The sequence below is a fragment of the Elgaria multicarinata genome, chromosome 7 (genome assembly GCF_023053635.1).
Source record: "Elgaria multicarinata webbii isolate HBS135686 ecotype San Diego chromosome 7, rElgMul1.1.pri, whole genome shotgun sequence".
NCBI lineage: Eukaryota > Metazoa > Chordata > Lepidosauria > Squamata > Anguidae > Elgaria > Elgaria multicarinata.
In genome coordinates this window covers 80903685-80926415 of record NC_086177.1, presented here as the reverse complement: position 1 = coordinate 80926415, position 22731 = coordinate 80903685, and the positions used below count along the sequence as shown (strand labels likewise).

The 22731-nt window shown below is 42.1% G+C and overlaps 1 protein-coding gene across 1 annotated transcript; it reads right to left on the bottom strand.

The window, feature by feature from the left end:
• Nucleotides 1-618: 618 nt before the first annotated feature.
• LOC134401950 (carbonic anhydrase 13-like) lies at nt 619-22729 on the bottom strand (the record flags this gene model as incomplete). Its single annotated transcript, XM_063131310.1, has 7 exons — nt 619-2766; nt 4144-4299; nt 6210-6272; nt 8214-8309; nt 11852-11970; nt 15113-15310; nt 22459-22729. Coding segments are annotated over 7 exons (1017 nt in total), but the record flags the coding sequence as incomplete, so codon positions are not given.
• Between the last annotated feature and the right edge of the window lie 2 nt (nt 22730-22731).

Sequence of the window (22731 nt, the reverse complement as noted above, 5' to 3'; positions counted from 1 at the left end):
GAAAGCGTCTTAAAACAAATTTATTTATGTATTTATATATTTAGTGCATTTCTGTACTGCCCAACATGCGACGCTCTCTGGACAGTTCACAAAAACAAAGAGAGGGAAATGGGCAGCCAGACGAAGGAGACGTGTTCTGCTGCCTCGTTCCTTTCCCTCTGTAGCCTCGTTCCTTTCCCTGTGCTATGTCTTTCCTTTCCCACCCACCCCACTCCCGGTTTGTCTGTTCTATGAATCTGTGGAGCTCTGCATATAAAATGTATAACTTCGCTCCTCTCTCCTCCATAGCTTCATATATGTGATAATGCGCAGGTGCGCATCTATAACTCACGATAAAAATAAATAAATTCAGGAAATAAATTGCTGTTGCTGCTGCAGTGACACTCTTTACCTACATTTGAATCAATGAAAAATCGAGTTTATATTTAATGAGGAGCAATCCCATTGTCGTATAGATGGGGGCCTGGTTGGGCTGGAAGAACTCCTGCCTGGAACCCTAGAGAGCCGCTGCCAGTCAGTGTCAACAATACTGGGCTAGATGGACCAAAGGTCTGATTCGGTGTAACACAGCTTCCTATGTAAAAAAATATTTATAAAGTCTATGTGGAAAATATAAGATATTTGTATCACTTGCTTTTATTTGATGCAATTCATAAATATAACATTACAGAATAAACTCAATTTATTGCTAATAAATTAGAATGTATGTTTTGGGGACTTTCCCCCGTCCCCAATTCTAACATGAAAACATACATCAGTAACCCCAGCCTCAGCACTTCCTGCCCTGATACAAATAACATCTTTAGAACCCCTTACAGTGCCTTCTTTATGCAGCTATTCAGACAACATAAAAGTATTAGGGACAACTCAGGGTTTAAAAAAGAAAACGAAAACATGCCACCATCATTCACATCCTCATCATTTATCCTTTATATCAGAGATAGACAATCTGAAGGCTTCCAGGTGTTTTTGACTAAAACTTCCACATGCCAAAACCAGCATGGCCCATGTCAGGAATTATGGGAATTGTAATGCAAAACATCTGGAAGATTCCCAGTTGTCTACCCCTACTTTATAGTATTTAGCTTAACGTACATATACCCTATCTTTCCAAGTTCCAGCGAGGCCTATTTCCCAGCCAAACCATACCTTAGGGTGGATACATGCAGGCATTATGAACCCATGTCTCTTCCAATATAGATAACCTGAAAATAAACTTCTGACACCACTATGTAAGTATTTCCACACACCTCTCTCACACCCCCTGCACTCACAACACACTGCCACTACATTGGCTGTTGGTTACAGGGGGTGAGAAAATGCTACTCTCACACTACCCACCATCTCCACCCCCCAAATATACATTCCCATGTTGACTCTGGTTGGTAGCATCCACACATCGCCTTGTTATATGTAATTGGGCCTTAATTCTCTCTTTATGTTTGTGCGTTTTTAATGAAACCCAAGTCTTGCTTTCTCTCCAGAACACCTGGACAATTTCCACCTCTGGAGCTATGACCTCCAGAGGTTGCAGCTTCTTTGAGTTTTTTCTCCCCCACCCCCCCCCCCCGGCAAAAAATGTTCTGGTTCCATTTTAAGGTGCTGAAGCAGAAGAAATGTCTTCAGAAATTCTGGAGGAAAGTCAGACTTTAAGAGAAGGTGAAGTTTCTTAACTAACTGACTGTCTAAATCACACCTACTACCTAGATATGGCCTCTCGGCAAAGAGGTTAGGAAACACCTCACCCATGTTCCTTCTAATTGTCAGGGGGAAGGACCAGGGGACCTGAGGCGAACATTCAGAATGATAGGCTTAAAGGGAATTTGAGTTTCTCCACTGTAGTATCCTAGTATATCTATACTACGTATTTAAATTGGCTTGATTTGGTTAAACACTACGGTTTCCTCTGAGCAAAGAATGCTCAGAGTTGTCATTTTTGAGGGAGTCCCAAGGATTCCTTATTAGCTTTTTAAAGAACTACAATTCCAAGGATTCTTTGGAGGGAGAGAGTTGGAACCTTAGACAAGTTGAAAGGGACTTCAATGGATCATCTATTTCTAACCCTCTGCTCCGAGACGGGCCATCCCATACCTAAAGTATTGTTAACTGATATCCGTCCAATCTAGATAAGATAGTGCCACCCCACCTAACACATTACAGTGCATTCATGTAAGGTGTGAAACTCATTCAGGCCACAAAACACAGCTTTGGCTCATTTGCTACAACTCTGAACAAATCTTATTTTGCTACTACTGACTATCCTAATCTATCACAATACAATACGATCATACCTAATCATATTTTTATATTCAGTGATACGTTCTTATCTACTATAGTTAAACAGCAACGAAACAGTATCTATTAATTCCAATACCCAAAGCAAATAATGTTAACTTATCTATTAAAAAATCAGGGGCACAATCCAGAAACCTTAAGCATTTTAAGACCTAGTGGTTTTAGTAGCAGAGTTAAGCATGTGCTTAAATCTCTCCTCAAAATCCCTACGACTTCAAAATGATTAACATTGGCTGGATCATTTCCTAATAAGAATGTATGTACATTAAAAATAGAATACATTAAAATGCATTAAAATGTGTTTTGCTTCCTCAACAGTGTGAGCTATTGCTGTGCATTGTTTCCTTTCTCTCCCCTTTAATTTCTTCTCACTTCCCGGCCCCTTAAAGGCTGTGGAGGTCTGAAGTTTTTCAGCATGCAGAAGGCAGCTTCTCCCTCACCAGTACAGAGAAGGTTGCGAAATTTAGCTAGCTGTGGATGACAAAAGGTACAAAATTCAGCAAACAAACCACATGCTAAAACCCAGTCCACTGGGCAGATACGTGCATGCAAGTAATTGTTTGCCCTTCTAAGCTGTGGCAGAGAAACTGTGGCACAACAGATGTTGTTGAGTTATTACTTGGGGATGATGGGAATTGAACTGGAGCGTCACAGATTCCCCACCCATGTTCTAAGGCACTGTCCCAATCCAGAGTCTTCTGTGCACTGCTCTGTGCCTATAGAGCACCTGTACAGGTGAGATTCTCTCTCAATGAATCTCACATCTATTTGAACACTGTGTACAGTGGCAACCCCACAGGTGCACTGTGCGTGTAATAGCAATGACATCTGGAGGGCAACAGATACATTCATTACACCTCATTCCAGTGAAGAAACCCCGTTTCCCCACAGAATACTTCAAAAATGTTGTTGCAAACAAGGATTGCATGCACAATGAATTCACCCGCACACAGAGCTCGACAACCATGCCCAGTAATAATGATCATCCCACTGTTTCATTTTAATGTTTTCAACAGGAGTAAACAAGGAATATATTACAAACGTATTTTGCCTATATGAGACCCACTTTCCAAGGACCCATGAAATGGGGATGGGGGTGGGGCACAGCTATCTATTCCACTTTAAATTCCTTGGAAGAACTAAAGTAAAGTTAAAGGATAGCGCTGTGTAGGTTTGATTTTCAATCGCTGGGGTCATCAACAGAAGAGATCTGGTTTAGCTGTCACAATGATGATACCCCCTCAAGTCTCTCTCTCTCTCTTTTAAATGTAAGTATTTTATACTGTCCTTAAATCATTTTCCTAGGGTGGTTTTTCCTTTTCCCCATATACATGAGATTTGCCATTCAATTCTATTGGGAAAACCAAAGCATGACAACAGTCCTAATTGCATTCGGGGCAAGACCTCACCCACCTACAGCAGGCCAGCCCTCATTGGTGTGCGTGCGCACCGGCGTTGGGTGTCCATGTGCACATCTCTGTGTGCTGAGCACACAATGATGCATTGGAGTTTCTAAGGACACAAACACACTGCTGGTCATAATAATGGCCGCAGTGCTAGTATGAAATATTGATTAGACGATAAGATGTGTAAATATCAGCCTGAAGTTAGAAATTGTTCTAGACCTGCTCCACGACTTTAAAATGCATGGAATCTGTACAAATTGCAGGACCTTTATAGATGGGAGGTGTATTCTCTCAATGTCAGAATTGCGTACATTCTTGTGGGCAACCTTCTAAAAACAGATTTGGAATATGAAAGCACAAGCAAGGGGGTGGGCTAAATGATCTCCAAGGTCCCTTTCAATTCTAGGATTCTATTATTCCACAAGGCAAAGGCAAGGCAGACCTGTTCAGAGCAAACACTTATAGGCTCTCTAAGAATGATCCAGATGACACTTTCGAGAAGAGGAGGAACTGTGAGAGAGCCAAGGTAAGTCCAGTAGTCCAGAGAACGAGGGAGCAAACAGGAAGGATCAAAGTTGGTGAACCTATGCTGTTTACCCTAAACACAGAAAGAAACAAAGAAAAGGAAATAAGCAAACACTGCCAGAACATCTGCCTCCTATTTACCTTATTGCTATAGTGATGCCAACAGTTTCTTCTGCTGACTTTTGCTCTTCAATTAGAATAAAGATAGGCTTCCTGCCTCAAGGAGGTTTGCCACTTCCAGCTTTTCTTCTCCACTTTCTCTTCCAGGGCTGCAGGCAGGTTGAAGGAATCTTATGTAAGTTCCTCACCAATGGCTGCTGTTCATCTCCCTTCAAGTCTCTCACTCCCAGTGTGGGTCACACTTTCTCCAGCTCCATCGCTTGTCAATTCTTCCCTAAGACTCTTCCCCATTGCTACAGCTGTTTTTCTTGAGCATTTTATCTGCCTCGTCACTGGCAGGCTCCCTGGGTGGCCAAGGCCTCTTGAGTCTCAGCTACCGACTCCGAAACACTGTCGTCTAAGCTCATAAGACTCTCATCTGCATCAGGGACCTTCTCAGCCATCCTTTACAGTGTGCTCTGAAGCTGTTTTTTTGGAGGGCAGTTTTGACCCTTGCAGCGGCTGAACATCAAGGGTCTCTCATCTTTTCTCAGACCTCATCCACAGTAATAGTACTGTTCCATGCAAACTGCTGCTCTAACTTCTCTCAAGGGTTTTGTCCTTCGCTTCATTTTAGCTCAGTTTTTCTTCCAGGAAAACACAAACGTACTCCTAACACCAGCATTTCACACTTCCCCACTTTCCTGAGTGGTCAGGCTAGTTTCCATGGGATGAGAGAGAGCACTAGAGTCTCACGGTGTCTTTCCATCACAACACTAAGCCTCTTTCAGAGATATCATTGTGGCTTGACTGGCAAGAGGAGGGAGCTTTGGAGAGGAAAGCCATACAGCCCAAAGAATATATGGCCTTTTGCTTACTTTTCACAGGGGCTGGTGAGGTGGTTAATGTTATTTATTTCACCCATCCCCCAGACTCTGCCATTCATCAATTTCCTTTTTGCACATTCATATACACAGAGCACATCCAGAGAAGGGTGAGCTGGATGGTGTGGGGCATGGAAACAAAGAGCTATGAGGAGCAGTTGACAAGAGCTGGGTGTGTTTAGACTGGAGGAGAAAGGAGAAGAAAAGATTGAGACATAATAGTGGCCTTCAAATACTGTATCTGTAGGACTGTCATGCAGAAGATCAAGTTTCTCAGTTGCTCCAGAAGCCAGCACTGGAACCAATGAATAGAAATTGCAAAGAAGCTGATTTCAGCTAAGCATTAGGAGAAACGTCCTAACACTATGTTCATCCCTGGCCGACGGCTGGTTGGCCACTGTGTGAACAGAGTGCTGGATTAGATGGACCCTTGGTCTGATCCAGCAGGGCACTTCTTATGTTCTTATGAGCAGATAGACAATGGAACAGTCTGCCTTGAGAGGTGGTGGGCTCGCCTTCACAGGAGATATTTAAGCAGAGGCTGGACGGAGATCTATCAGGGATGTTGCAGTCGCCCGGTCCTGCACTGAGCAGGGGGCTGGACTGAATGACCTCCAAAATCCCTTGCAACTCTAAAATTCTTTGAGGTCAGCCAAGAGATTAAAGATAGTAGCATTCATGATAACACAAACCTGAATATTTGAAAGTTTATCAAAGCAGAGTGTTAAGGCAGTTTGAGCACAAGGGTAAAACTGAACATGCAGAGGTAGCACCCTAATTCAAAGGTCCATGCTTGCGCAGCTAAACACACATGTGGAGCATTCATTCAAGGAGGAAGCAGATCTTTGTGGGTCAAGGAAAAGCACACACAGGTTTACCTCCTGTTGCAAAGAACAGGAAATCAGTTATAGGTGGGGTAGTTTCCATATGAACATTGAGACTTCTAGAGCCATAAGAATGCCCTGGATTTTAAAGAACATTCAGTTTAGAATGACCTTACCCTGACTTTAATACCATCCAAATGGTCCGTGATTTTCTTCAGCTGTGAATTGCATTCACCCACCTATAAATACAAAACCCAAATTATTCACTTTACAGATTTTAAAATGTATTTCATTTATTGTTGAAATTTATTGACTTCTTTCTCATCAAATTGCTCAAAGCACTGTCGAAGTTTTAAAACCATATGAAAACAAAGAATACCAAAAGAGAAATAAGAACAATTGCACAGAAGAAACAAGTTTAAAATAATCATCAGCAATGAAGCAAAAATATTAGAGTTTAAAATTTCAGGATGTCTAGGAAAACAGAACGTTTCTGAAAAGTATACAAAATTATTATAAGCAAGTGAGTCTTTTAGGGCAGGCTATTCCATAATTGTCCATTAAGTACTACCACTGTGAACATCCTGCTCTTGAGTATCTGCAGATTTTACTTCTGAATCAAAGAGTCAAGAGTCACCATGGAGGTGCTTGGGGAATGCAGAGGCATGTGAGAGATGACCTTTCCTGAGGGATTTCTCCCACTAGATGCTAGAAAAATAATTCTAATTTGTCTTTCAGATGCCGCATGAACTACAAATGAACTAAAATAGCCACTCCCAATCTCACGACATTCTGCCAGGGAATGATGGGAGTTGTAGTCCAACACATCTGGAGGGCAAGAGGTTAGAGAAGCTGTGTTAGAATATTCCATAGGAGCACTGGGTTTTTAAAAGAAAAATATGCCTGATTTTTGGCTCATAAGCAAGTACAGAAACTTTTCCTAATGTTTTGGCTAACATTTCAATTGCTTTTTGATACCTGAACTGGTAACCTGAAGCTTGTCATTAGGCCTAAACTACAAGTGGTGCTACACACTACTTAAAACTTGGGTGAATCTTTTTTAAAAATAATAATAATAATTAAATATCAGTTGTGGGGACCTGGATCAGGATTGAGGCATGTAAAAGGGGATTTAATCCTTTCTTCCCATGATGCAGTCCTAACAAGAACGGACTCCCATCCCACAAGCTGCTATCAGCTTCAGGAGAGAAGCTTCCATTGATGCCAGAGGAAACTTCTCCAATCCTCTTCTCCATGGTTCCAATTCTAATGATCTTGCCTCCACCATAGCTGATAGATGAGATCCAGACTAAGGCCTAATCTACACCTGCAGCCCTTTTGCAACGGAAGAGGGCTGCTTCCGAATGTTTCCTGCTTTTGCAATTGGCCCTCATGGGGCACACACGACCGATATTTACCGCAATTACAGGAGTGCCGTTGAGGGAGCACGTGTGCTCCATTAAAGCACTTGCGCATGTATATTGGTGGAAGTGGGCGGGGCTAGGGAGATGGGTACGGGACAGAGTTTTTTTTTAATGACTCCTGAAGGATGCGCACCAGCACAGATGCGCAGCAACACATGGGGGGCATATGAACTCTGTCGAATATGCGCTCCTGCGCAGAGATATGTTTGTATTAAAAACAACAACCAAGCACACTTGGTGGTAAAACACGCTGATACCCATCCAAAACATGTGGCAAAAATGGCAGACAGGTCCACTCCCGCACACCTCTGATACCTACACACACGCCCCTCACAGCTGATTGGCTGTTTGCTGAGCCCAGAACTTGTGGTGAAGAGCAAAGAGGGGGACACACACACACACTGCAAACATTTTTCAGAATGAACATGAGAGAGCTGGAAAAAGCATGACAAAAGCAGGGATACTCCGGGAAAACTGAGAGGTGGAGCCAAGATCACAGCGGGAGCAGGTGAACATCATGTGGCCCGTTAGTGATGACTGCGATACAGTCCTGCAATAAATGGCTGGTGTAGACTCCCCCTTAGTCTTACTCAGAGCAGACACACGTAACTAAAATATGGTTATGTCTAGTTATACTCTGCTACCTGTAGTTTTTAAGATTCATATCATTTAGCATCACATGTAGTCTGGCCCATGGCTTCCTACCTTTGTTTTAAATTTCTGGGGAAAGAGAGATGCCACACACAGGCCCCTTACCTTTAAGAAAACAGCCATGACGGCTAATCCATCAGCCTGGCGAGCAGCCTCAACAAAGGTGGCATATTTGTCTGCATTCCAATGGACCACGTGAAGCTGAAAAGCAAGAAGCAAGTACTATCAATCACCACTTTACTGAAGTCAGACAACTCTCTGTAACATCTGATGGAATATTTGGGGCTAGTTTATTTTATTAACAAGTAGCCCAAAGCCATCTTGATGTATGTAGTCCTTTGGAAGCTCCACGCACGTTGGTCCAAAGCTCTGAAGATCCGTTTTAGCCAGTCCTAGTATTGGCTAAGTTTACAAAAAACAACGAAACCGCCTCTGGCCCACTCACATGCCAATCCCTCCCGCTAGGCCCTGTCCCCGCCCACACTTTCCCCCTCGACAGGAATCCTCAGTTATACACGCCGGATTGAGGGCTTAAAAGGTCCTTGCAGGAAAGCTGCTATGTAAGTGCAAAGTATTATTCTGAGTAAGATATATGAGTTCTGACTGCTGAGTTCACTAAATCGTTCGGTATTCTGGAACTTAAGGTGTCAACAGCACTCGCACTTTATACTTCCACTTAAAAGCTGGACTGTGTGGCTTTTAGAATATTATGAGCGTTACAGAAAGGAAACAAATGCTTTCGGCAGAAGGGCTTTTATTGTAGATTAATGGAAAACAACAAAGAAGAAAAGGACACGAGTAAAATGTGAAACAGTGTAAGGGAGGCCCATTCCCAATGGCTTGTGACTTCTCTTTTAAAGGATGTATGTATCTTGTCTTACCACCGCTCCTGCACCACAGCTTGTTGGAGAAATCTGTTAAGGCCTGTTTCTTTTATGCATCATCATCATCATCATCATCATCATCCAATCGGAGGCACCTGGGTCCAGAGGATAGGCTGCCCCAGCTTAATGGGACCTTGGATCCATTGGCCTGTTGAGATCTTCTGCCAGGGGAAACGTGTTGTCTTCTTGACTGCAGAACAGCTCTTTCTTCTTGCATGTGCCAATTTGGCAGAGGTGCATTCTTGAGACAAAGAGCCTTTTTCTTCGTAGAACTAAACACTGAAAACTGCCACCTTGCCACTGACCCTTCAGATCTCTCTCCACCTATAAGGTCAGCCTGGTGCTCTCTCTCTGTCTCTCAATTCTAGGGTCCTTTCCCCAAAATCGGAAGGGTTTTTCTAGTGGGTTCTTGAAGATGTTTATAAGCAGCAGTGGGAAACCTTTTTAGACTGACTAAAAATTCCTAGATATTGTCTGTCTCCTTCCATTTGGTTTCTTAGATGGAACCTATACATTTGTTTTGGAACATATTGTTTTCTAAGCACCTCTTATTAATTCGTTATATTCCATCTCACCTGGTTCCTGTGGAAAACATAAGTCTTTAAACACTGCAAATGGTCATTTCCCCCCCAAAAACTAATTCTTTTCCCCACTAGTTTTAGCCACTCAACATTTCCCCCCGCCTCTCTTTATTTCACTAAGGAAATTGCTTGTCAGTCTTCAGCACTTGTGTTACAGTGCTGTCAAGCACAGACTTCCATTTCAGAATCGCTTCTAATTTCAGAACCCTTTTCCATTTCAGAAATAAGAAGACACTGAAAAGTTTCCCTCTTAATTGTTAGTTAACTGGTTGCCATTTACATTTTTTAAGGATAGGGGAAGCAATATTTTGAAATATTAATTTATGATTGGTGGCTTTTGCATACATAAGCTAGAATTTTTGACATTCCATTTCAACATTGAAATAACGTTGAAATAAATGATCAGAAAATGGAAAAAAATATTGAACGCCTTGATTCAGAGTATCCCTTACGGTGACAAAGCTCCAATGTGTACCTGAAGCTCCCTCACCTAGAAGTGCTTCCTCATTTATTCCAATGAAAGAAGCAGATACAAGAGCATAATCCTATGAATAGGGCAGCCAATGCACGTAAATTACATCAGATTACACTTATTGTCTGGATCATGATGTAAATCTATACCAATAAATCAAAAAGTGCATAAATAATTGCTTTTTACCCTGAGTTTTGGAAAATACAGAAATATCTACTGAAGATCTTGTCTATACCACCCCTATATCCCGAAATCATCCCGGGATCGTTCCTGTGCATCCCAATGCCACACAGGAAGATCCCAAGAGCAGGCAGGGACGATCCCTCCATTTTCCTGTGATAACTCTTAGGTGTAGAAAGGGCCATAGTCTCCCTTTTTACTCAGGAAGATCTCTCTCTCTCTGTCTCTATCACATGTATTGCACAACACATAAAGTGCAAAACACCATGCCTATGTGTTGGGAATTCCCATAGGCTCAACAGATCCCTGTTTCCCCCCCACTGTTCATGCACATACATGAGGAAATGTAAGGTGAACTGGAGATCTTTATGTACCTCTCATAACCCTCTGGATATGGGAGTTATATACAGATAGGGATATTGATATTGATATCTCCCATTTACCTAATGCTCCTTTCCATTGTCCGTATCTGCATAAGCAGCAAAAGGGAGGAAAATAGGAATCTACTGAGCCAAAGGGAGTCTTCTAGACTTAAATGCTGCATCTACAATGGATTGGATACTGTCATCTTGTTTTAGACCCTTTCCTCTCCATTAGAATATTAGTTAGATTTTCCCCACTTGTCTATAGGAATCTGACTATCATTTTCGAACAAAACTAATTTCCAAGGAAGAAATGGTACATGTAATATTGTGTGCTTTTGTATTCTGTGGTATTCGGCAATAAACATACAAAACAGCTGACCATCTCAGGATGCCACACTTTACGCAGCAGATATTTCCTGTGTGTTTTACCACATAACCACGCAATGACCACTGGGACATTTTAAAGGAAGATGAACATCCACAGACATGCAGCGTTGTGCTTAGAAGCCAGAGCATGGTGCAGCTCTCCAGGTATGCCCTGGAATGTTTGCTGAAATGTATCTGCCTTCAAACATCACAGTGTTCAACAGCATGTGGCAAACAATGGAAATATATCTGTTGTGTAATGAGCGATGCAGCCCTTCTCAGTCAGCAGAATTGCTAGAAACTTAAATGTTCAGTACACAGAAATCAAAGGCAATAGGCAAACGTAGCTGAGTGCACCACAGAACCTAACACAGTTGCCAGAAATGGTTGAAAGCACAGGTAGTAGGAAAACCAATGGTGTGATTCTAAGCACATTTAATTGGAAGCAAGTCCCATTGAAATCTATGGGATTTATTACCAAGCAAGTATGCCTAGAATCGGGTGTAAGATGAAATGGAAACGTCCAGGCCAAGTTAGTTTCAAATTCTAAAACTATCATACAGAAAGACAAATTCAAACCATGCAATAGTTCTGAATATTCAAGCCCATGATAATACCATGAAATTCCTCCTATCTGATCCTGCCCAAATAAATTCTGTGCTGGCACAAGATCACACATCACCAAATTAATCCAACTGGCGCTCTCTCTCTCTCTGTAGTGCTAGTGAATCATAATGACATTGACAACTGTAAATGAATAATAATTTTGTTGCTGAAATCAAGGCAACGTTATTTTTTTTAAAAAAAAATCAGGTCTGCTTGTCAAACAATGGCTTTAGGGACGGAGCCAAAGTCGAACACAACTACTTCTATACAGTTCAGTGGAATGCTTTACCTCTGCTGCAAATTTTGTTCCGTCGACTGCATGCTCAGAGCCAATGTCATCACTGGGGCCCCAATGGAAGTGAATTTGCCGCAGCCTATAATTTCCAATGAGTGGACCCCCACTCAGCACTATAAATAGGGGGAAAAACGTAGAGTAGCATTATTAGGTTGCTGTGAAGGTTTGGAAAATTTAACATTTATTTGACTATTGCCTTGTACTACCCGAGGGCCAGAACAAACAAGACATGGGAGAATTGGGTCTGGATCACCCAACTCATTTGTTGAGTGCTGATCCTTATGTAACGAAAATATCAGCAGGCTTGGGAAACCCCACAATTTGCAGAAGTACCAAAAAGGGGGGGAGCAAAAAACAAAACAAACCTAGGGGGAAGGACCCTAAACAACCCAAGGAAGACTGAACGCACATAGTGGTCACAGAATACTAAGTGTCTGTTGGGGGTAGGGTGGGATGGGGTGGGGTGGGAGGAGAAAGCTGGAGGAAGGGCAATGATATGGAGTATCATGGAAAAGGAAGTGGCTGGCTGGAACCCTGAACAGGAGCACTGAACACTACAACATTTTGTTGCAGGTTCCAACTGCAGTGTCTATGAGCTATGGCAGCTAATATTTACGGCTGTATCTCTTCGATTGCAAATGTTGAAGACAGCAAATGCTGTGGGATGGCAAATCACCCTCATGCCCTGGTTGTGAGCCCCAAGCTACATATTACAGACAGATATGATGTGTATTGGGGAAATTCCTAACTTGCTGGTGTGTCCTGCTGTTTGCTATGTGCACAGTGGAAGGGTCCCCATGGCATCTGGAGCAGGCGCCAGACAAGTCAATCAACAAAATGTGCATAGCTACATGAAGGGTTAAAACCTGGAGCTTGTATGTATAGGCTGCAACCAATGAGATGCAAGTACACTGGCAGAGCTAACCAATGGAAAAGTAAAGATATTTTTTAATTTGGAGTCTATATAAGTGTGTTCCGGAGTGAAGCGTGTACGCTTGCTTTGCGAACGATTGCCAAGCACCCCTTTCTGCATAGATCGAGAAAATAAAGGTTAAGTTGGATCCTCCACCTGTGTGTTTTATTGGACTTAGCGCGCCAGGCATGGGCCCTCCTGCCCTTTTGGGGGACAACAATATATGAGCACAATCAAATTGTGTCTCCTCAGTAGCACATAGTCAGGGGAAAATGCTAAGGTGTAGTTTGTCTTTCACTACCTCCCACTCTGCTTCACTGGCAGCCACTTGTATAACTACATCACAACACACTCTCTCCCCCCACCCCGCCCAATTATACATTGCCAGGGAGATACATGGGTCAGCCCAAGCAGCATGCCTCCACCTCCCTGTAATACAGGAGTACCAAAAGTGTGTCCCAAGGCTGTCTGGTGGCCCCTAGACTCTACCTCCCCACCAGGAAATACAGGAAAAACATTATAGAAATGGCCTCTATGGGTTCCTGCCATGAAAGCCTTGTTCCTAGAGTGACACTGGAACAACCTAAGCACGGCTGGGAGGCTTCTCTCGGCTTCCTGGAACATTCTAGGAATGGAGCTTCTATGGCAGAAACCATAGAACCTGTTCCTGGAATGCTTTTCCCGCCCCCTCCCCTTTTCCCCCTGAAAATGTCCCAGGTGACAGTGTAGGATGTCAGGATCCTTCAGCAAGAGATTGGATTGAGCAAGGGAGAAGGGCTAGGAACCAGGATTCCCAGATGGTTTGGGAATTGAGGCTTCTGGGGAAAGTGTTGATTTTATCTAATCAAAACAGGCCTCTGAAACACTCTTGGGCAGGAGTTGGAGTTTTACTGTTTTAACTCTGTATTTTAATTTTATATCAATTTTGCTGCATGGTTTTTATCCTGGTTGTGCTTTTTATACTGAATTTTGTATTTGTGCTTTTAACCTGTTGGTTGTTTTATTATGGTTTTAATTTTTGTGAACCGTCCAGAGAGCTTCAGCTATTGGGCGGTATAAAAATGAAATAAATAAATAAATAAATAAATAAATAAATAAACTGAGGGAGTGTTGTGTGTGTACATCGTATGTGAGTTGTATGTGGATATGTCTGTATGTATGTACAGCCCCTGCCACCCTAGCAGATACCTGATACGGCCCTCAGGGCTGAAAATATTGTGACCCTTGCAGGAATATTATTTATTTATTTATTTAAAAAATTTGTATCCCACCCTATATCACTAGGATCTCAGGGTGGCATACAGAAAAAATCATACAATATAAAACAATAAATATACACAGCTAAAAACAAATCAAACCATTAATCAAGTTAAAACCAACATATAATTTAAAAGCAGTAAAAACAATTTAAACAGTTAAAACAATGTGCAAGCCAGGTGAATTTAACCATTAAAGGCTTTATTAAAAAGCCATGTTTTTACTTGGCGCCGGAAAAGAGTCAGCATTGGTGCCAGTCGGGCCTCCAAGGGGAGGGCATTCCACAGTTGGGGTGCCACAACAGAGAAAGCCCTCTCCCATGTCCCACCATAGTGTATGTAGTTTAGGCCCAAACCTCTCTGGGGCATCTAGCTGAACTCAGCTGAAAACTATATGGAACTTTGTGTTAGAGTCAACAAGGCAGTTCCTAGGTTTCCTGCACATATATATGTGTTTCTTTTCTCCTCTAATAATTCCAGCAGAATTTCCTGTATAAACAGGTTAGTCCATCTGCTACGAAAGGGAAGTGTTTTGAAATGCAGAGACTTTCCCCTCGCTAAACACAGCAATCTCGGAAACTGTGAACTTGTATGAAACCTTGATCATTAGGAATCTGGGTGTGTGAGGATTCACTTGACTCATTGTTTCATTTTCTTCCTCAATCATCTGAATTTGGGAAATTGAGTTCATGGGCTGGGACACAATTCCCTCAGTGACTACAGACAGAAGGGAAACAAGAAATTTGAATCGTTCACATGAAATCAGACCTACAAGAAACAAACACTCCAATTATGCTGGAAAGCAAGAGAAAGCAGTGTTTGACAAGTGAATTTAATATCATTAAACAGGGGTTGGGGCAACTGTTGAGCTGTCTTGCAATAGGTGAGATGGAATCACTGCATAAGAGATTTGTATGAGTAATATCACCTCAAATGGCAACATATCAAAGACAAGTGAAACAGATCTTCCCTGGAGACTAGTAGTGTTATCATTCATAGAATGTAATGCCACGTCAGGTTGAAACTGAAAATTTCCCTAAACAAAAGAGTACAGTGAAGCAGAATTAAACCTGCCATGCAACAAACCTGATTTATTTTCAGTGTCATCAAATTCCACACTGGTGGAGTGTCCATTGTTGAGGATGACTTTAGCAGAAGCAGGATCATAGTCAGGGAAGATTGGACGTAGAGTGGGGTCATATTTGGTCTGCTGAGTTTGGATATCAATGGGAGATTGACGGTCTCCATTAGCAATAGGGAAAACTTCCTTCCAGTGAGAAGGTCCTAGAATGCATTGCAGTAGAAAAGTTGCTCATTAAAATACATTCTGTGCAGTCAGAAAAACGATGGAATTATCGTATGAGAAAATAATTACAAGGACCTACCTGGATTTTCTTATTTTTCTTATAAAAATATTATTCAGATTATTAAAAAAATGTTTGGATTTAAAGGGATGGAAAATACACCACCCAGTTGTATTTGATGAGCTACAAGACAGCTCTCTCTATAATTAAGTCTTAATTCTAATGAATTAAATACCCAAGGATGCGGGTTAGAACACTAGGGTTGGTCATTTTCTGCCTACTTCCAGGCATTCTGGTCATTAGGAATGCAGCAGGCACCTGAAATTAACACACATGCAATAGATTCAGAGAACATTCACTCATCAGCTGTTTAATGTGTAATCCACACGTCTAAAATGCTTCATTCTGATTCAGTGTCATAGGAACACAAGATGCTGCCTAACACTGAGTTGGTCTATTTAGCTCAGTTTTGTAAATACTGACGGGTAGCGGCTTTCAAACGTCCTTCTCAAATGCAACTGTAGATGCGCCAGGGATTGAACCTGGGACCTTCTATATGCAAAGCATGTGCTCTACCACTGAACTATGACCCTTCCCCATACTGGCTTGAAGTATGTGCCTCTAACACACCAAATTATGTGTTGATTCAGAACCCAGCAATTGTGTACCCACAACATTCAACTTGGTTTTGTTTAGGCCTTCAGTCAGAATGGGACCTACCTCATATGGGGTCCAGATAGCAACCCCAATTTTGATGTAGGCATTGTCATGGCGTAAAGAGAAAGATACTTGGCTCTTGCAGAAGACGAATCAGGTCTAGTCTATACATGAAGTGGTAGAACGGACAACACCACTTTAGACTAGATGTGGGAAATCCCATTTTTTTTAAAAAAAATGATATTCAATTAAAACACTTCCCACAAGTAAAATAAGTTAGTACATCAGTGAAAAATGTTCTAGACCGACTCTTTCCCTGATGTGTTGTGTTTTCTATTTGCACAGAAGTTTTCCACTTATGAAAAAATTAAAAATAGGATTCCACCCCCCAACCAGTCCTTGGTCCCTAGTCATTTGCGGGTGTTAATTCATTTAGGGTGCAATCCTATGCATGTTTAGACAGAAAAAGGCCTATAACTCCCAGGGTGCCCCAACCAGCATGCTTTTTTGCTATCTAAACACGCATAGGATTGCACTCTCAGAGCTGTACACATATTCCCCAGGCTAGAGTCTAATTTTTAGGAGAAAGTATGAAAGCTTACAAGTGCAAGCCCTTGAGCAGGAACAGGAAAAACATTAAGAAATCACAATATATTGATACTTTAAACTTATATCCATTTTATACCATTTTAGCTGTCATCACTCTCTTTAAAAAATCTTAGGAATTATAGTCCAGTGAGGGTGTTAGGAACCTGTGTGTTAAAAATCTCTACCCTACCCCATATAATGAGAGCCCCCACAATTCCTTGGGGAAAAGAAAAGTATGAATCCATAGATATATATCCTCAGTCACTAGCACAACTTTTTTAGGCCCTTTGGTGATCAGCACATAGGATTTTTCCAGCTGTGCACATTAGCACATAAAATAAAACACTAACTAGCAAAAAAAATACCAGTGGAGAAGGTAAGAAAGTTTAGCTAAAAGCAATTCTAGTTTTATAAGAAGAAAAAAGGCTCTCTTTTTCATTTCACTTTTTTAAAGAATTCTTTATTAGGCTACAATTTGTTCTTTGTATCTCCATCTCTTTATGTTAGAAGTGAGCAACTTGTGGCCTTCCAGATGTTTTGGCCTTCCAAAAGTTTGGCCTACATTTCACATCAGCCCCAACCAGCATAGCCAATGAGAGATGATGGGAACTGTAGGCGAAAACATCTGGTGGGCCATAAGTTACCCACCCCTCCTTCACAAATACTTTTGATGAAACTCATAAGTTATGGCATGTTATATCTCCTCTGCTATCATTCCATTAGCCTACCATTACTTACAAAACTTGCAAAGATAATAAACCGTATTCTGGAGATCTCTGCCTGTCAATTTTTTGTGAACCGCCCAGAGAGCTCCGGCTATTAGGCAGTATAGAAATGTAATAAATAAATAACGGAACTGCCAGTGTGCAACGCAAGATACTGATACAATCCCAATTGATTCAGTAGATTGTAATGGATCTTTGTTGTAGTTTAATCATTGCTATGGGTTCTAGCACCAAAGTGTTCCCCTCACCCCCACACACTCTACACACTCTTCTTGACCACCAAACCGCACACATCTCAATTTGTGTTCGGAGTTTAAAATAAAAGCAAGGATAACATCAACATTTCATTTCAGCTGTAGATCTGGAATTTGAATTCAGTGTTTGATCTGGAATTTGCAAGCATAACCAACTTCTTCAGGCAACACTGGTCAGAACTGAGCAAAGTGTGCTCAAATGTGTGAAGGTATCTTCTCAAACAGGACAAGACATGAATTTAAATTAGCAATGTAGATTGGGATGTATGTGGGTTTGTGCACATGCATCTATGTATTAAGGCAAAAAACTCACTTGGTTCCTTCCAGTCTATGATTGTATGAATATAATTCAGTTGTAGCCATATTGTATATTAAAAGGCTTCAAGACAAATCCTCTGTAGCATATGTGTCAATTGAATTTCTGTTCAACTTGGGTTACGCAATTGTAATGGAGATGAAGGTGTGAAATCTCTCTCTCAACCCCCACCCTCTGTATCTTGCATTTGCTCAAGAAAAAGATCTATTCACACTTAGCATTTTTCATCATAAATCTGAGTAAGTAAAACAAAAGTAATACTGAGTAATTATAGTCCACATTTCAATTGCCCAGAGTCCTCCCTACGTTGCCTCAGTAAATCTTTACAAGAGCTCTGTGAAGTAGGTGAATATTATTATCCCAGAAGGCTGATGTTAAAATAATAATGGCTTGCTTAAGGCTATGTAGTGAGACGGACAAGATAACATCTTGGCCAACACCATGTCTCTAATTCCGAGGGGAAACCACCTCCATCACATCTCCTAATGTTATCTGGCAAATGCACAGTTCATTCTACGTCAACCATGTTTCTGTCCCACCAAGATTATCTTTCAAGCTGTGCTTCATACCATACATGGTAAGTCAAATTATAGCCCTAAAATGGGTCAGTTACATACACGTGTGCTAAAAGATCGCCCTGTTTATGGAATCACTTCAGCATACATAACCTATAGCTTATTTACAAAACAATGCTCACTTCTTACAACTGTAAAATGTACCCAATCTTTTGACGGTATGTAATCCAGCCTTCCTCGACCTGGTGATCTCCAGATGTGTTGGACTACAACTCCAATTACCCCAGCTATTGGTCATGTTGGATACAGATGATGTGGGCACCAACACATCTGGAGGGCATTCAGTTAAGGAAGGTTGAAGTAATCCATAAACTACTTAAACATGCACAGATACATATAAATGCTCACTTGTACCAAGGAAGTCTTAAATGCCAGCATGCTGATTTACAGTGCAATCCTATGCATGTTTTGTTCAGAATGTTTGAATTCTGTACAATGCAAATTTGCATAGGGTTGCAACCTTTAGCAGTTTGTGGATTATGCAACCATGACTTTTAATTATAAATTTTGAAGGGAATTGTTCTGGGAGTTTAGAACTGTTTTGTTTTTTTAAATATAGCACAAGTCATTGGATAGTCCTAAGCCAATACACTAGAACATTTCACACATTGGATGGGCTCAGACAACACGATAACCCACACTCAAAGGTTGTGTGTGGGTTGGCGTGAAAGTGTGGGCAGTTGTTGAAACATGAGTTATTATGTTGTCTGAACCCAGCTGTAATAACAAACCATGGATCATTAACCATGAATAACCCACAGTTCACAAGCCAACAACAAACCATGTGTAATCTCCAAGGGTTGTTCATGATTAAATAACTGTTTTGTTAGGGTTCAGACAAAACGATCACGCACATTTCAACAACCCACAGTGTGTGTGATCATGTTCTCTGAATCTAGTCAATGTGTGTGTGCAAAGCCTCCCCTGAAAGTGAAAGTTAATGGGGGGGGGGACATCCATGTAACATTCTGAATAGCACATTAGAACTCCACATGTTGCCAGAGTTGCTGGATGGTCTTGATGTTTGTCATCTATTTATTTTGCAGAGGAGGTGCCTTACTAAACTTTCAGATGTTATTAACCAGACATACAGTAACTCATCTGGGGCTCCTCCATATGCAGCAGTAACTTTATCTTTGATGCATGGCTGGCTAAGCAGACGTCACCCACCCTGTTGTTGCATCAAGATTAGACAACTGCAGCACGATGCACAGCTTTAAGGTAATAGCGAAGCTTACTAAGCTGTTTTGCTGTGTACACATAGACAAAAAAGTGATCATTTTAAAGAGGTGTTATTAGTTATATTATTGGATCCTGCCTATCACAGAAGGTAAAAAGGTGGCCAAACTGAGAGTTCTACCCCAAGCTCATCAGCCCAGTCCCCAGGCACTTATGCATCCAATTTGGGAAGATAAAGGGAAGTATCACTCGGCAGCAATGTTTGTGGGGATGGCAGATATTTATCTCTCTCTCTCTCTTACCATAAAGGTTTATTTATTAGATCATACCCAGTCACCCTTCTCTTCTACTAGATACTTAAACACTATGACCTTCAGCCGTGAACTGAAGAATCATAGTCTTGAGCCATCTGGCGCATTCTTGCCAGCACTGACTGGCAGTGGCTCTCCGGGGTTTCAGAGTTTTACCAGCCCTACCTGGAGACACCAAGGATTGAACGCGGGACTTTGTACATACATGTGCTCTACCACTGAGCTATGGTCCTTCTCCAGCCAATCCTGAGTGTTCAGTACAGCACAATGCTCACAAAGCCTTCCTTACCCTCTATTCCACCTAATAGGTGAGCTGCATTGTCTGGCAGCAGCTGCAGAGAACACCTGTTGGGTTGCATGTTGTATGGTGCATGTTGCTTGCATCAGAGCTGCTGAGCCCCTTCCCAGCTTGCTTTCCTTCTTTTCACCCAAGGATTACACTAGCAGAATCGGGGCACGAACATGGAGCTGCCACTGAAATCAGTGGTGCAGAGTTCTACGATTGCTATCCAGCAAGCCCAAACGCACAAGCATCTGGATTTTGTTTTTTTCTTGCTTTAGTGTTTTGCCCTTTGCCTCTCATTTTAATGCCAGAAACATTAGGCAAATTTTAATGGGAAAAAAGTGCAATATTAATTCAAGTAGAATTGCATTTTAGAAAGCCTTCGATTTACCTTTATGACATCATCCCAAATATTTTTCAAGCTTCATTCACTCCTCATACCCTTGTATAGGTTTGTGCGTAAATCATTCTATAATGTGAAGGTAAAAATCTCTATGGGCTAGAATGTGCATTTGATTTCATGTCTGCATTCGGACGTGTACAACACTCACACAGGACACAAAGAACTGGAGACAGACTAAAATGTGATTTTGAGTGTCACTGTGAAAAGGGCCTAATGTCTGCACTGCCCTGGAACCAATTTCAAAAGCTGTGGGTAGCTTTAGACCTGTTTTGCATGATCACTTGTTTAAGCTAAAACATGTGCTAGGCACCATTTGCCTAATCGCCTGCCCAGACATGGCATGTTGAATTGTCCGAACCATGGCCTTTTGGAGGGTTGTTTCCCCCTCAAACAAGCCAGGCCGCCCAGGTTTAGACAACACACAAGTTGCGACTGGGCAGGCAATGAGGCAAAAGCAACCGTGGCTTGTAAAAGCCACGTTGATCATGTAACTCAGACCATAGAGTCCATGTTAGAAAGGGTTAGAGACAGAGAGTACACACTGTGGAACTTAACAGTAATTAAGAAAAGATTATTAATATAACATTACAAAGAAAAAAAGCAAAGCAAATTACATTAAACCACTACAGCCTTGCATCTCATTTAGCAATCAGAGTATATATTCTAAAATACTACCCCACTCCCAAAACCCACTATTTTATGAAAAGCAGCTGCTGTTTCTGTCTTGGCAAGTATAATTATCAGTAAAGATCCCCCTACTTTTATCTCCCAGAAGCAGGAACACATCCAGAGTGCTAAAACTCAGTCTGCTTAAATCCCATTTAAAAGCATATTTGCCCAATTAACATATCTTGCAATTTAGCGCACATAGAGAACAATCCTTCTTCTTTTCCTTACCTCAACCCCAAAAACTGCAGAAGAAAGCAACCTGAGTCTAAAATCAGCAAAAACAAATTTCTTCTAAAAATCCACGTCTGATAGGCTGAGTTTTAATCTTTTTCTAAAACAACAATGAGGAGTCTTGGGGTACCTAAAAGACTAGCAAATGTATTCTGACACAAGCTTTCATGAACTAGAGATATTTGAAGTTGACTGCAGTTCTCAAAAACTTATGCCATAATAAATATTGTTAGTTTTTTAAGGCGCCATGATAAGACTCTTTGTTGTTTGCGCTGCAAGACTAATACGGATCCAATAGTCGAAGGGAAAAGTCAGGTTTGCATCCAGTTTCCAGAAGGTTGGCCATGTTAGTCAGTAACAGCAAAAACAACAGAATCTAACAAATCTATTTATTATGGCATAAGCTTTTGTGGACACTGTCCACTTCTTCATCAGTTCCATGAAGGTTATATCCAATAATAGTCTCACTCATTTCAATGGGTCTACTCTAAGTCGGTGGTGCTAACATTGGCTATTCCCCTATGAACGAGAAAGCAGCACGGATCTCCAAAGTTGCAATCCCAACGCACACCTGCTTGGGAGCAAACCCGCCCCTGTTCTCAGCCGGGCTCACTTCCGTGACAACCGACATAGGACAGAGCTACACGTGTGATGGAAGTGGCTTGAACGCACGTTCTGGCGTCCTGAGAAGAAACGCGGCTCCTCCACACGTGCACCTCAACCCTAAGTGCCACGACTGCCTTCCGCCTAACTTAAAGCAAGAACTTTGCAGATCGCTCCAGCTAGCCCCCGATAATAAAAAGTAAGTAAAAAATCAAAACCTAACCCACCCAACGCTTCTCTGCCCCTCGGGACTCAATGCTCCAACCCCCTGCAGCCCCCTCCCACCCTGCTCCTATTACCCCCAGAGAGCCGGTCTGGGGCTCTCCCCCCTCACCGTTGTCCTCTTCGTATCCCCAGTGCAGCATGGCTAGTCCCCTAACGGGATGTTGTGGATGGTGGAGATGGAAGAAGAGGTGGCGATGCGGAGAGGCGAGCGCCCGTCTGTGAGCACAAGACGCGCGGGAGATGCGGCCAGACGCTCCAGCAGGCAGAGACCGAGCGCGCCCCGGGCGGGCCCCGCGGCGCCTTTTTATGGGCGGCGCCCCCCGCAGTGGCCGCCCGTGGCCGCCAGGGGACCGGCCCGGCACAAGCGAGGAGCGCAGACCCC